At 37.8% G+C, this 13,977-nt stretch overlaps 1 protein-coding gene across 2 annotated transcripts; it reads right to left on the minus strand.

Annotated features, from left to right (window-relative positions):
• Nucleotides 1-1,123: 1,123 nt before the first annotated feature.
• On the minus strand, nt 1,124-13,876 carry Vha55 (V-type proton ATPase subunit Vha55). 2 transcript variants are annotated; one of them, XM_022083373.2, is made up of 11 exons: nt 13,725-13,876; nt 12,631-12,770; nt 11,653-11,807; nt 10,175-10,346; nt 9,193-9,332; nt 7,926-8,072; nt 7,008-7,187; nt 5,929-6,079; nt 4,826-5,013; nt 3,195-3,324; nt 1,124-2,920 (listed from the first exon to the last, which is right to left on the minus strand). In XM_022083373.2, exons 2-11 carry the CDS (start codon nt 12,725-12,727, stop codon nt 2,772-2,774), a joined length of 1,509 nt encoding a protein of 502 aa, XP_021939065.1. In that variant the 5' UTR covers nt 12,728-12,770; nt 13,725-13,876; the 3' UTR covers nt 1,124-2,771. The 2 variants fall into 2 exon arrangements, with proteins under 2 accessions (XP_021939065.1, XP_087207004.1); XM_087350878.1 differs by lacking the exon at nt 12,631-12,770 and having other exon boundaries at nt 13,725-13,742.
• Between the last annotated feature and the right edge of the window lie 101 nt (nt 13,877-13,977).

The raw sequence follows: 13,977 nt of genomic DNA on the forward strand, positions 1-13,977 counted from the left end.
AGTTGTTATTCCCATCTTCTAATCATCAAATAATTTAACTACTTTAAATATTATCTTCTTCCCTCTAGAGTCACTGGGACCGTGGGTTCGAATCCCACTCAAGCCATGGATGTTTGTCCGCGTTGTCCTGTGTACAGGTAGAGGCCTTGCGACGGGCCGATCCCCCGTCCAAGGAGTCCTACCGAATGTCTACAGATCAAACCAACAAAAAGTTGGGACCTGCAGTGCTCAGCCACTTGAAGAACGGGTCGTTCGAGTAAATATTCCCTCTAGAGTGGATCACTGTATGAATACTTTGCTGTTTTACGATGCCACCATTGCATTATCCCTGAAGCTCTCATCAGACTAATCTAAGCCTCCCCATTCTGCGTGTCAAATTTAATGTGAAGGGTAGCTTAAATTTATTATCACAGCTGTAGTAGGTTGGCAGGTAACCGAACAACTTTTACGTTTCCTTTCTCCCATACGTTAACAGAAATTGGGCCACGTACATAAATGATGCGTCTACACCATAATCAGCTTCGGATTTAATTATAATTGATTTCAAGGAATTAAGAACCATTAAAAAAATAAGTACTTCAAAAACAGTTATGGAACGATTCAAGTTTCACGCTTTAAACTATTTAATATGAACTTATATTTGAACAATAACTGTATGAATTCCATGGAATATGCATGAGAAAATAAACAAAACACTGAAATCACCAAGAGACAAAAGTCAAAGTGTTATCAAGCAACGGCAGTTCCCACACGGAAGTAACATTTATGTTAACTACAAAAAAATGTTGGTAAATTCAAGCACGAGAACGTTTCTTTTGAGTAACATTAAGGAATGTGCCGGACGTGACAAATGTGAAAGAAATTAAATATCAATAAATGGAAAACTAGAAAAGGACAGGAAAAACTGAATGGACAATAATAATCTCAAAACATGTACTTTCTACACGTCAAAGGTAAACAGATATGGAAAAGATGGTTGGAAATTGGACCAGGCACACATAATAAATCTGTCAAAATACCTGAGGCTCCCAAATAAAAGCTCACTCAATGAAGCACCAAGGAAGTGACTGGCGGAAGCAACAAGAGTCTCAGAATGTCTTGGGGGTCTATGCGTTGGCAAAGAGGCATTAAAACATTTTATTCCAGTTATCTTTGCTACTGCCACTCTTTCAAGAGACATGGTAGTGGCAAGTATTTTACCACAAAAACAATTTCAACATCATACACATTATATATACTTCTATTTTTATCAGCTAACAATCCTCTTATATGTTCAACTTCTATTCTACTATAATTACACCACGTCTACAGACGACCACTCACCGAAACTAAGAGAATACTGTTTAGGTACGATCAAACCACAGTACGTCTCACGTGACCTCAGACGCTGACATCTGCAGGCACATAAAATAACTGTACAAACCACCTATGGAAATTAACTTTTTACGGTACTTCAACCCCCAATTAATACGTAAACTTATGCGAAAATAACATTTCAAAAATGATTTACACACAAAATGTACACAAATTCAAATCTTTGTAGTATAGACAGCACGAAGGAAAATTCTACTAATTTTATCTTTCTAGTTGAATGAATGAATTAGTGGAATGTTAATTACTGTACGTCTTGTGATGACATGAACTTCACGATATTGTCTGAAGGAGACAGCACACAGCCATGAATCTGAACACCCAAACTGAAAACGAGTCGTCTCAAACTGGATACGTAACGACTAACGTACAATTTATACTCCATAACAAAGTGAAATTGATGTTAAGAGGAGCTAAAGTTATTTTTGTTATACTTTCTCCAAAATACTGTACTTAAACGTGAGTATTGTAAACAGATTTAATTTAACTCCGAGTTCCACCACCTTGAGCACAATCCTGCAAATATTAAATTCATTTATAAAGAACAGACTGATTATTCTCTTCCACGCTACCACAATTACAAAGTAGAACCAATTAATTCTCTAATACCCTTTCAAAGAATCAAAGCAGAATTACATTCCCCATTTACAACAGGAAACAGCGTATTTAAACGTAAAGTTCACAGTACTGACTGAAGTAGAATAATTATTCCTACCACCACGCTGTAGACAAATTTAAACAGAGGAAACATTTCCTACCAGCTACAACGGATCGTTAATGTTAAGCGTGACAGATAAAAGGGTATAAACAAAATTAAGCAGAAAGTTTACTTCTCCAGTCACAATGACAACATAACTCAAAATTAATTGTCTTTGGTCAACCGGTTGGGACATGCGTTTTTCACCGTTCACTTTTAAATAAGACAATAAAAAGTTTAATGCACGTATTATCCGCATTCCCTGATAATACTGCATCCATCTATTCTGTCATAATCTGTAAATCTAATTGGCAAATTAATTTTTGAGTTTAAGAAAAGCTTTCTGTCTTTTTATGTACAGATCCTAATCTGTAAAACAACTTAAGATCAACAAAGGGAGCAAGAATCATACTCAAGAAGTTACGTACACCGGAGAGTTCATCGCGGCATGAAGAATGTTGAATTCTATATAATATCAATTTTTAAATCAAATATTTACACATGGTTTTAACGTATATCCAATTCAAACTTGGGTATAAAAATCATAGTTATTATGCTCTGTGTACATCTGATCAAATATGTACCCAATTTAAGAGAAACATAATATAGAATTTTTAAATACCACGGATTCAAAGCTAAGAACCTGATGTGACAGGTGCTGCTGTCTGTAACTAAGTTACAGAGATGGACTATACCCATACGTCTACTTTGCAGCAGTATGTCTGGAGTCCCTCGGGTAAAATTCTGCCAGTGTGGCTGCCGGGATTCGTTTCAACATTTCCTTGGGGAAGATTCGAAGCAGCTGCCAACCAATGTCCAACGACTCGAACACTGTGCGATTTTCGTAGTTACCTGCAATGACACGTTTATCTCAAACCCTTTATTAAACATGTTACTGTAAATTCTTTGCTGAAAACACATAATTAAGTGTAAAACACACTTTACAAGACATCTGGATCAAACTCCATACATTTTCTCAAAAATGGGTTGTACAGAAATAGGGGTAACAAACCTCGGCTTGATTTTAACTTCTGGGTTTAACAGTTCAGCAGAAACCTAGATTTATATACTTTATACAAAGATTGCATATAATGTGACATGATAAGGAAATGTACATTAACATTACCTTGAGAAATGAAATTTTTCTCAAACTTGGCGAGGAACTCGAGGTACAACAAGTCATCAGGCGTGAGGGCTTCTTCTCCTACTACGGCCTTCATGGCCTGCACATCCTTCCCAATAGCATAACACGCGTACTATACAAAACATAGATCAACAATTATACTTCGTTTATATATAAAAACAAACAATGGCTCATTTCAATTTAACTCTTTTCATCTGCAGACAAACATGTACATGTAATCTTTACCTGAAATTTGTGTTACCACAATTCCTCCACACAAATTGTGGGGAAGTACCTTTAAAATACAACAGAGCAACTTTCCTTTACCTTTCCAATTCACCAATAAAATAATCCCTACCATCAAACATTACATAACCTAGTTCAAAAAATGTCACAAACTACACTCCTGGATTCAGAACATTTGTCAAATAATAATAATCCGTGGCGTAACAGCTCCAAAGAGCCAAAGCCGACTAGCTCGACTGCTGGCCTCACGTTCACATGCCTAAGCAGAGGTGAACGATCATCCAATCAGATAGAGGATGATGTGTGGTCAGGACGACGAACCCCCAGCCATTGCTAGCTTTCATGACCGGATTACGCTACTCATTGTAGCTCCTCAATTTCCTCACGAGTTGGCACTGGTCCCATACACAGGTCGAAAATCTCGTGAGAAATTTCTTTCCCCGAGACTCGAACCAGCGCACATTCCGTATCGCCGGTCCGAAGCATGATGCCTCAGACCGCGCGGGACGAACATGTCAAATGCATAAAATAACTTGTAAATGAAGGAGCTTGTGATGAGCAACAAGATGTGTTATGGACTGATGCTTATAAAAATGTCAGAGAATATCATTCCACAAAACTCAACAAACAAAAAGTCATATTATTGTTTACATCTATAGTTCTTTTAGACTTCCCACATTCTGTTTTAGACAGCATTCTGGCCAGTAAGAGTACCACGGCCCATTCAGACCACACAAACTTGAATGTCACATTACACTTCCTATGCACATTATGATCTAATCATTTCCCAGAATATTCTAGAAGTTATCACAGGTCGTCTGCCTTTGTTTTGTAAATGAAAAAAGAGCAGCTGATCATCAAGACTGCTCACAGATAATGTGTTCGGAACAGCAACAGGGCGCTACGAAGATAAATTTAGATTATTTCTCATTCAAAAAGAACTTAGAATGTCAGTGGTAATTTGAAGGAACTTACAGTAAAGTTTGTGTGAAGTGTTTTTAAAGTTAATTAACATTTTAGTCATGTGTCTGCATTATCGTCATTCAATTGAATTAAACATTTAGTTCATTTAACCCAGATAATTTTTATGATCAACCAGCCAACAGTTCAATCCTTGCAATAGGCGTTCAACTACTAGGGTCCATGGGAGAGTTTACGAGATATGTCTGCCACACTGCTGTTTTAAATTTATAAAAATAACCTTAGCAATTTTAAATTTGCCACAGTAGAAAATTTCATGGCAGTGGGCTCTGAGCCTATTGCATCTATGACCTCCTTTATTTCAATTTACATATGCGCAAATCTTGTTCATAATGGCCATGGCAAATCAATTCCTCTTACAACCCTATTTGCCACAATTATTATCTTAAATGACAATGAACGCTTACCAGTTGGTTAGACACATCAGCGTGATCTTTACGTGTCATGTTTTCACCAATAGCAGACTTCATCAAACGACTGAGAGAAGGCAATACATTTACTGGTGGGTAAATCTGCCTGTTGTGAAGCTGACGGTCGACATAGATTTGCCCCTCTGTGATGTAACCCGTCAGATCAGGGATGGGATGAGTAATATCTATTAAAAAGACAGAATCCAATGTGAACGCATATGCTAAGAGCTACAACCAATTTGTGGAGCCTGGGTTGGCCCCAGCCTATTTCAGACAGAGTAGTTAAGAAAACAAGAACAAGCAAATGAATCTTTGGGTGGAGGCATTCAAATAAAAATATGTTTTTATTTCTCATAATGCATGCCAGTCATGTACTACAAAGGCATACGGTGAAGTAGAAGCAAAGAACCATACATTCTTAACCTTAGCATCATATGAAGGTGCTTGGCCAGTCTTTCATGCTCCAATCACTTTACACCCAAGAAAAGATTTCCAGGTACCTACTAGACTGGAATTAATATAGTGGCTAGCTACGGGCTGGATGACTAGGGTTCGATCCCCGACGGGGGCAGAGGATTTTTCCTGTAGCCTCTGTGTCCAGACTGGCTTTGGGGCCCACCCAACCTCCTCTACAATGGGTACCAGGGTCCTTTCCTGGTGGTAAAACCGGCCGGGGCGTGCTGCTGACCACTCACCCCCATCTAGTGCTGAGGTCAAGAAAGAGTAGGAGCTTTACCTCCACTCCCCCAATGCGCCTACATGGCGTTAGTGGGACGCTTTACTACTAGACTGGAGGTTGGGTTGACTGGTATGAGCATGGGAGCAGAAAGAAAAATCTGGCACAAGCAAGAGGGAACACGAGTTCTAAACTGAGCAAAAATCCACTACACGGAAGTTCAAATACAGAAGCATGGACAACACTTCTGACAGCATACATCCAACATGTCTCCACCAACACTATTTTTCTAAAAGGGAACATAAAATTATGCTTCTTCCTGTTACTCTCATTATATATTAAAAACTGCGAATTCATACAACATTAAAGAACAGTGTTTTGTGCTTGCTACACAGCACGTCAGTTACAACAAAGTGGTATTTACCATCATTAGGCATGGTAAGAATGGGGATCTGTGTGATGGATCCATTACGTCCTTCTACACGTCCAGCACGTTCATAGATGGTGGCCAAATCTGTGTACATGTATCCAGGGAAACCACGTCGACCTGGAACTTCCTCCCTGGCGGCTGAAACCTACGGAACACCTGTAGTCTTAAATTCTTTTAAACAAACTCACTAATAAAACTTCTAAAATTACAGTTAGTGAAAATGTGTATCATAGCTTAGTCTGTACCTACAAATAACGGAAACTAACCACAAAACCAATACAAACTTGCTGCACAATAGCACCAAAGCGTAAATGAACATGACCAAATAAAACCAGGTACCCTGGTCCTCCAGGTTGGGGGTTGGTCGTAAGGCTAACAACCTTGCACCGTAAAAAGGAAGATTTCGAAACCTCAATCAAAGCCTCGGACAGACGAACCTAACAGAGGACCGAATGGAAGAGGAGAATTGAGGAGGCCACGGACCGAATACGGACCGGAGAGCCATAGAAGAAGAAAGTAACTAGTGTATTAAAACTGTAGATGCCAGGTTCTACACAGGCAGGCCAAAGGTTTGGTATATAAAGTATTCTGTTATTTCAAGTGTGAAGAAGATGCCAACATGCCTGTCCACAATGTTGCCAAAGTTAAAAGATATGCCGCTCGAGCATGCAATATAAAAATTGGAAGTGTGCAAAGAATTATTAGCAAGAAAAATGCTGCAATTTGTGAGTCTCTGAGTACCACCTGCCCTTGTTCATGTCAGTCACTTTAAGACTCTTAAACATATGCAGGCCTCGGAATAAGATGGAGGTGAGTATAATGCTTCACCACCTTATTTCCAGGGAAGAACCCCAGTATTCCAGAGCTGGTACAGAAGTGATAAGAAGTACGTCTATATGCATTTCCATGTATTTTAGTTTCATCATATCTTGAGAGCACCATCTTCCAACTTTCAACAGCAAAATCCATTTATTTAAGCTACATTCTGGTACCTTCTACTACACACACACTTACTTAACATTGAACCTACTGAATTACTGTTACTACAAAGTGTACAAGACTACGTAACCCACCTCACGCAAAGCCTCGGCATAGGAGCTCATGTCTGTGAGAATGACCAACACATGTTTCTCACATTGGTATGCCAAGAACTCTGCAGCTGTCAGGGCCAAACGAGGAGTGATGATTCGTTCAATAGTGGGATCATTGGCCAAATTCAAAAACAAGCACACATTCTCCATGGAGCCATTTTCCTGCAATTAAAATTATGTAGCAATACGTACACCGTAGACTGGCACAAAGTAATGTTTTAAAATATCAGTTCACACACACAATATACACAATTCCTATGCTAATATTTGAATGATTTAAAAACTAGAGGGTCCAGGAATGCCCCAGAACCATTCAGTACTGTTCGCATTTATATTTCACCACAATCACTTTATCAGTATTACCAAAACAATCTTTTTTTCTGATAATGTTATTTGCCTACTAAAATATTCTTCCCATTTCTAGACGCTACTAAGCTCAAACCCACTACGACTATCATAACAGTTACTTCCACCCACATCAAAGTCACTGCCTGCAAGTAATTCCTCATCAACTTCCTTCATATGCATAAGTTGTTATTTACGGTCATGCACTTAAATTTGAATCAATTTGTATTTAAATATTTCTGCTTTTACATTTCAGTCAGACAGGAAATATTGGTAACTTAAGAAACCATATCATCTATGAGAGTTCAGTCATAAAACAATGTACATCCCTTAATGACAATAATTTTAAAAGTAACAAATAGAATGCACCAGGATACAATAATGTGACATTTGACCTCAAAGTGAAAACTGACAGCTATAGTTAAGTTTTTGAGAACAGTAAGTTGCCAAACCAACATTAACGGCACTCTGACACAAGACTACAGTTTTAATTTACAATAAAACTTTTATCACCAGTAACTTTTAATACTTATAGAATCAAGTTGTATATTATACCTCAAAGTCTTGTTTGAAAAACCTGGCAGTCTCCATATTGACTCCCATAGCAGCAAATACAATGGCAAAGTTATCCTCATGGTCATCCAGCACTGATTTGCCAGGTAGCTTCACAAGACCGGCTTGACGACAAATCTGAGCTGCAATCTGAAAATCCAGAATTGTGCACTTATCTGACACAGATACTGAAATTATCTTTGTTTTCTATCTCAGTGACTCTTAACCTCTTCTGATTTACAGACCAGTAACACAGCAGTGTCTTTCTACTTTACAATACGCGACAGACAGGTACAAATAAGAGTCTACAAATCTATATATTATTAGTATATCTAAACATATTTATTTACAATATAATAATTACTGCCTTTATGCACTACTTAAATTGAAGTGACCTTATAATCACCGACACTGGACATGCATTATGAGCTGGGATAGCTCAGTCAGTGTAGTGACTAGCTACGGGCTGAACAGCTGGGGTTCGATCCCCGACGGGGGCAGAGGATTTTTCCTCTAGCCTCTGCGTCCAGACCGGCTCTGGGGCCCACCCAGCCTCCTCTACAATGGGTACCGGGGTCCTTTCCCGGGGGTAAAGCCGGCCGGGGCGTGATGCCGACCACTCACCGCCGTCTAGTGCTGAGGTCAAGGAAGAGAGGAGCTGTACCTCCACTCACCCCAAACGCCTTTATCATGGCACTAAAAACCTGAGTTGTCATTTTATACCTTGGGTTGAATTACATCCTGGCAAAAAGGGCATATGTTCATACTATGCATTACTTTCCACTACAACAGAAGTCTGCAACCTGCACAGTCACAATGTTTGTACATTTTTTTAACTTTAAAGAAAGTGTGTCACAAAATATCTGTAAGCATATTTATAACTTACCTCCATAGCAAATGTTATATACTCAGACATTCCAATCAAACATGTATTTTGCATTCTGCAATGCCATTTTACAGTCCAAAAAATAAAAGGAGGCTGCAAATTTTTAAATGTTGTTACTATCACATAATATTTCAGGATTCTACATAATTTGAGAATCCAACATCAAAAGTTCACATGGCTGCAACAGTAGTATTATTTAGGGTAATGAACTACACACAACCAATGAAATAATGAATACACAAAGTGCCAGAAAAGTGTTTGAATTGGTTCTGAAGTTAACACAGGCAGATGAAAGGACCCAGCCGCATGCACTCCGCGTGTGCACACACACAGTGAATAATTTCACAGAGCAACATTTGACACATGTACTGCAAAGGCACCCACCTCATTATGTGGCAAACCAGCAGCTGAAAAGATCGGAATCTTCTGACCTCTGGCAATGGAGTTCATCACATCAATAGCAGAAATTCCTGTCTGAATCATTTCTTCAGGATAAATACGAGACCATGGGTTGATTGGCTGTCCTGCAGGTACAAAATGTCAAGCATTACCTTCACACGGAGCTGCAGAATCTACACTCAGTGAAGAAAACAGAATATCATCCAATTTACCGTTATAACAGACTAATGCAATGAGTACAGACAATTTTTATGAAAAGCAGCTTTTTACAAAATAAATCACCACTCCTGAATTAATTCACATACAATAATTTTCAGACTTAGAGTGTGAAGAGATGTCAATCTTTTATAGAATTTGAGGTTATCACAGCAATGAGTCCAACGATGGCTGTCTTCTGGGTTGTTGCGCCGTGTACTCTGGTAGAAGTTTACCAATGTTTCAGAGGTACTTGCTACCTCCATCATCAGGGCTGATGAAGACAGCCATCTTATGTCAATCCTTTGTTTGCTGCTTATCGTCTGTTCATAGACAGACACTGTCCATCCCATGAAGATTAGTGATGTATGACCTGGAGCTTTCATGGCGATGAAGTATAATAAATTCTCCTCAGACTACCAGCCATGTTAGGTCATTGAGAGGCGAAAAAAACCAACATTCCTCGCCCTCAGGGTACTGAAGTCCAGTACCTTGAGGTTTTACAGTTTAAAATCCATGTTACTTTAGAAATCATATAAAGTAAACATGTCACAGAATTTGTCGTCAATATGGAATAACGTTCTTGAATATTGTAAGACACCACTTTCAGCAGTAACTATCTCAGGTAAGTAAGGTGGTAATTGGGTTTCAACTGTGCTACTCTTCCGTGACAAATACTTTCACCAACTCCTTAAAATCACGGTACAAACATTAAAGCCTGTTCCGACTTCACATTTATATTCATCTCCTATTATCAAACTACTGCACCTACCTTGAATATCCAAATAGGCTTCTGCTAAAATTGGTGGTCCCTTATCAATAGGTTTACCACTTCCATTAAACACTCGGCCCAACATGTCTTCCGACACGGGAGTTCTCAAGATGTCTCCTGTAAACTCACATAATGTGTTTTTCGCATCTATGCCGGATGTGCCCTCAAAGACCTGAAAGCAAATTTCTTAAATAAACACTGCTTAACACGAACAGCACAGACTAAACCTTCAATAATTTGTACACTTTTCAACACTTCTTAATAATATAATATTACTGTCATACAAAATATGAATGCAATGTTATCAGATTCCTATAAAATATCACAACATTCAACATCAAACCCTTCCTTCACCAAATTCACCCCCCAGGCTTTTCCATAAGGCAAGATTTTAACATTTATTGTACGGGAATAAGAGATTTAAATCTCCGTACTATCAGGTGGACTTGAACAGAGGTTAAACAGTTTAGTGATATGCTACTGGTACATACATAAGCACCAGTCAACAACCAACACAGACGAAGACATCGTGACGAGTGAATTCCAGGAAAATAAATTGTTAATAAAACATAATACCTTTAATGTGCCAAACCAAAATAATTATTACACTTCTCTAAAACAACCAGTTTTGGGAAGAACAAGCTTAAACCTGTATGGAATGTAATTAACAATGAAGATAAATATATTTTGACAACATGGTGACCAGTAAACTGGGTGTGGCACTATGATATGCTCTGATATGGGACTTGAGGTTCTTATGGCAGTGTTGATGTCAATGTTAGTCTTCTGGGTTGCAATGATGTATGGACATGCAGGTACATACTACCTCCACCTTCAAGGCTGAAGATGGTATCTACCTATCTGTCTAGCTACAAGTCCACATCACATTACAAACCAGAAGACCAACATCAATACATTTTAACATGGTTACAGTTCTTACTGTTTTATGATGGCCACAGTTTTGCCTGTTAAAGGAACTTGGCAAAGTCCATTCTCTCAAGTCACAAACTTACCTGTTAGGAGACTGTGAACCAGCCTGCACCTGTGTATGAGATACTAAAAACCATAAAAATAATTGTTACTACATGCCACCTATATGAAGTACATTACAAGGCCAAGTGGTGTTTCATTTTTCCTGTTCAACTCCAAAGAGTTAACCTAGTATTTAGTTTATTTGCATAAATTCTTTATTTTAAATCTGAATTTCATATGTTAGGTTGATTACGTGAGCTCTCATCTCAAAAGCATACAAGGACACCACATTGCTTTACTGATAGCGGGAAATTAAATGTAGAAAGGTGGGACAGCATAATGTCCACTCACATCAAATTTTAAGACCGTGCATCAATTGGTTTTAAGGGAGAAAAATGGACATATGGAGATGATACTACAAGCCTAATTGTTATTTACAAGGAAAGGAGAATAAATATAATGGCACCTGGATTTGTACAAATATTTTGAGATATACTGGAACTTACCTGAACTACTGCTTTTGACCCACTGACTTCCAGAACTTGCCCTGATCGAATAGTTCCATCATTAAGATGAAGCTGCACGATCTCAGCATATTTGGGGAATTTTACTTCATCCAAAATTACCAATGGCCCATTTACACCAGACACAGTTTTATATGCTGAAAATTATAATCTGTATCATTATGAAGAATGAGCAAATAAACACTGGAGGTTGGCATTACAGGCATGTTGGAAAATGTTTTTGAAGGCACACTCTTACTACGTATTGTTATTATACAAATAATTATTTCAAACACAGTAAATCTTTTAAAAATATTGTACAAGACATAATACAAGTGTTTTATAGATCTTTGCAACTTTGTTACTTTCTTTCATCATATATCAATGGTGACAGGCATTCATTCTTATAGAACATGATCAAAACAGGAGAAGGGCAGTGGATGGTGTGTTGCACAAGAGTGGCAAGGAAGGTGTGTGAGGAAGACAAGAGAAAGAAGGAAAGCATAGCCAGGAATATAGCCTGTACATCCAAAAAGAGTGAAGAAATAAATAAATGGAAGAAATATGTATCATGTATACAATAAGACTGTTACAATTGCTACATAATTCTGAAAGAAAAAAATGCCCTAGGAAACTAAAGGTATAGTGCCTAGTACTCTGGAAACATCGGGCGATTAAACTATCAGAACAAATGAAAGAACGAGGAAAGTAAAGAATGTTCAACTTTTGATTTTCCGGCCATTTTCATATAAACTGAAACTGACAATTGTCATCCAGACATACAGTGACTCACTTCCCTGATTATTAATCATGAAAATTTCCAATTAAAACATCTTACAAATTAGGAACTAAACCAGAAAACACTTTTATAAACTGACCTCGTTTCAAATCCTAGCCACTTGACTCCCCCATAGCATACTAGCTTTCAACAACTTACAAAATTATCCAAACAAAAACTACAATATTCTTTGCAACACTTACTGATTCGCGGCTGTGATACAAAATTCCTAGTAACTGCCAAAACATGTTCTCTTGAGGCTTGTTTAAAACCTAAACCCCGATCACTATTCGACATCATTCTTGCTCAGCAGTAGATTCACGTGCAATCACGTGATAAACGACTAGATACAGACAGAGAGAATAAAAGGATAACAATGCGCCATTTTCGTTCTAACCACAGTAAAGACTATAATATTTACTTGTTAGCACAGAGCAGAGGGGACAAATAATCAAAGTCATTTTATCAGAATACCATAGTTTGTATTGAAACTAAATGGAGGAAAATGTTTCAGTGGAACTCTACATGCTCAGGCAGATTCTTTACCCTCCTGATGTCGTTCCAAACAACCCAACCTAAAGATTAAAATATACAAAACATATATATTATATATTGGCTTTATTCTAAATATTTCCTTTATACATGCTTTACAATTGAGTAAAGTTTGATTAAGACTTTGCTTATTTAACTTGAATTAGTTACACTTAAGATGGGTCTGTGGTAACTGAATGCAATGTAAAGTAATGTAATGAAATGTAATGCAATGTTTCCTAGGTAACAACAATGCCGAGTAAATAGATGACGTTTTCTAGGTACCAATAATGCCGAATAAACAGATGACGTTTCCTAGGTAACAACAATGCCGAGTAAACACGATGTTTCCTAGGTAACCAGGTTACACTTTTTCGTTCCCCTTTTTTGCCGAATGACCCTTCCTTATAGACGTATTTACGTCAAAATTGATAGTGGAACCATGGTTCCGGAGAATTTGACGTAAATACGTCTATACGGAAAGGAAGTTTATATATTGGCTTTATTCTTAATATTTACTTTATACATGCTTTACAATTGAGTAAAGTTTGATTAAGACACTGCTTATTTAACTTGAATTAGTTACGCTTAAGATGGGTCTGTGGTAGCTGAAATATGTTATAAAATTTGTGCACTTTAGAGTATCAACATTTCGTGCAAACACTATATATATACAAGATTTTAATCTAGTAGTACTACATTCAGGATTTGACATCAACATAAGTACTTGTGATATTATAAAACGTTTTTACCAGCACAAAATTACCTAGTCCACGACGCACTTCTTCTACAAGCGATTCACAGCTCAGCTCTTTCCGCAATAACGAAAGCGGATTGTTGACGGCAGTAATGAAACACAACAATGCTTAGTAAACAGATGATGTTTCCTAGGTAGCATAACAATGCAGTTACACTTTTTCGTTACACTTTTTTGCCGAATGACCCTTCCTTATAGACGTATTAAGGTCAAAAATTTGTACTCCTCCGCCAGTATTATCGGGGTGATTAAGTAAAACGAA

The sequence above is a fragment of the Zootermopsis nevadensis genome, unplaced genomic scaffold (genome assembly GCF_977971745.1).
Source record: "Zootermopsis nevadensis isolate Lab colony 2312 unplaced genomic scaffold, Znev_1.0 Znev_ptg000017l, whole genome shotgun sequence".
Taxonomy (NCBI): Eukaryota; Metazoa; Arthropoda; class Insecta; order Blattodea; family Termopsidae; genus Zootermopsis; species Zootermopsis nevadensis.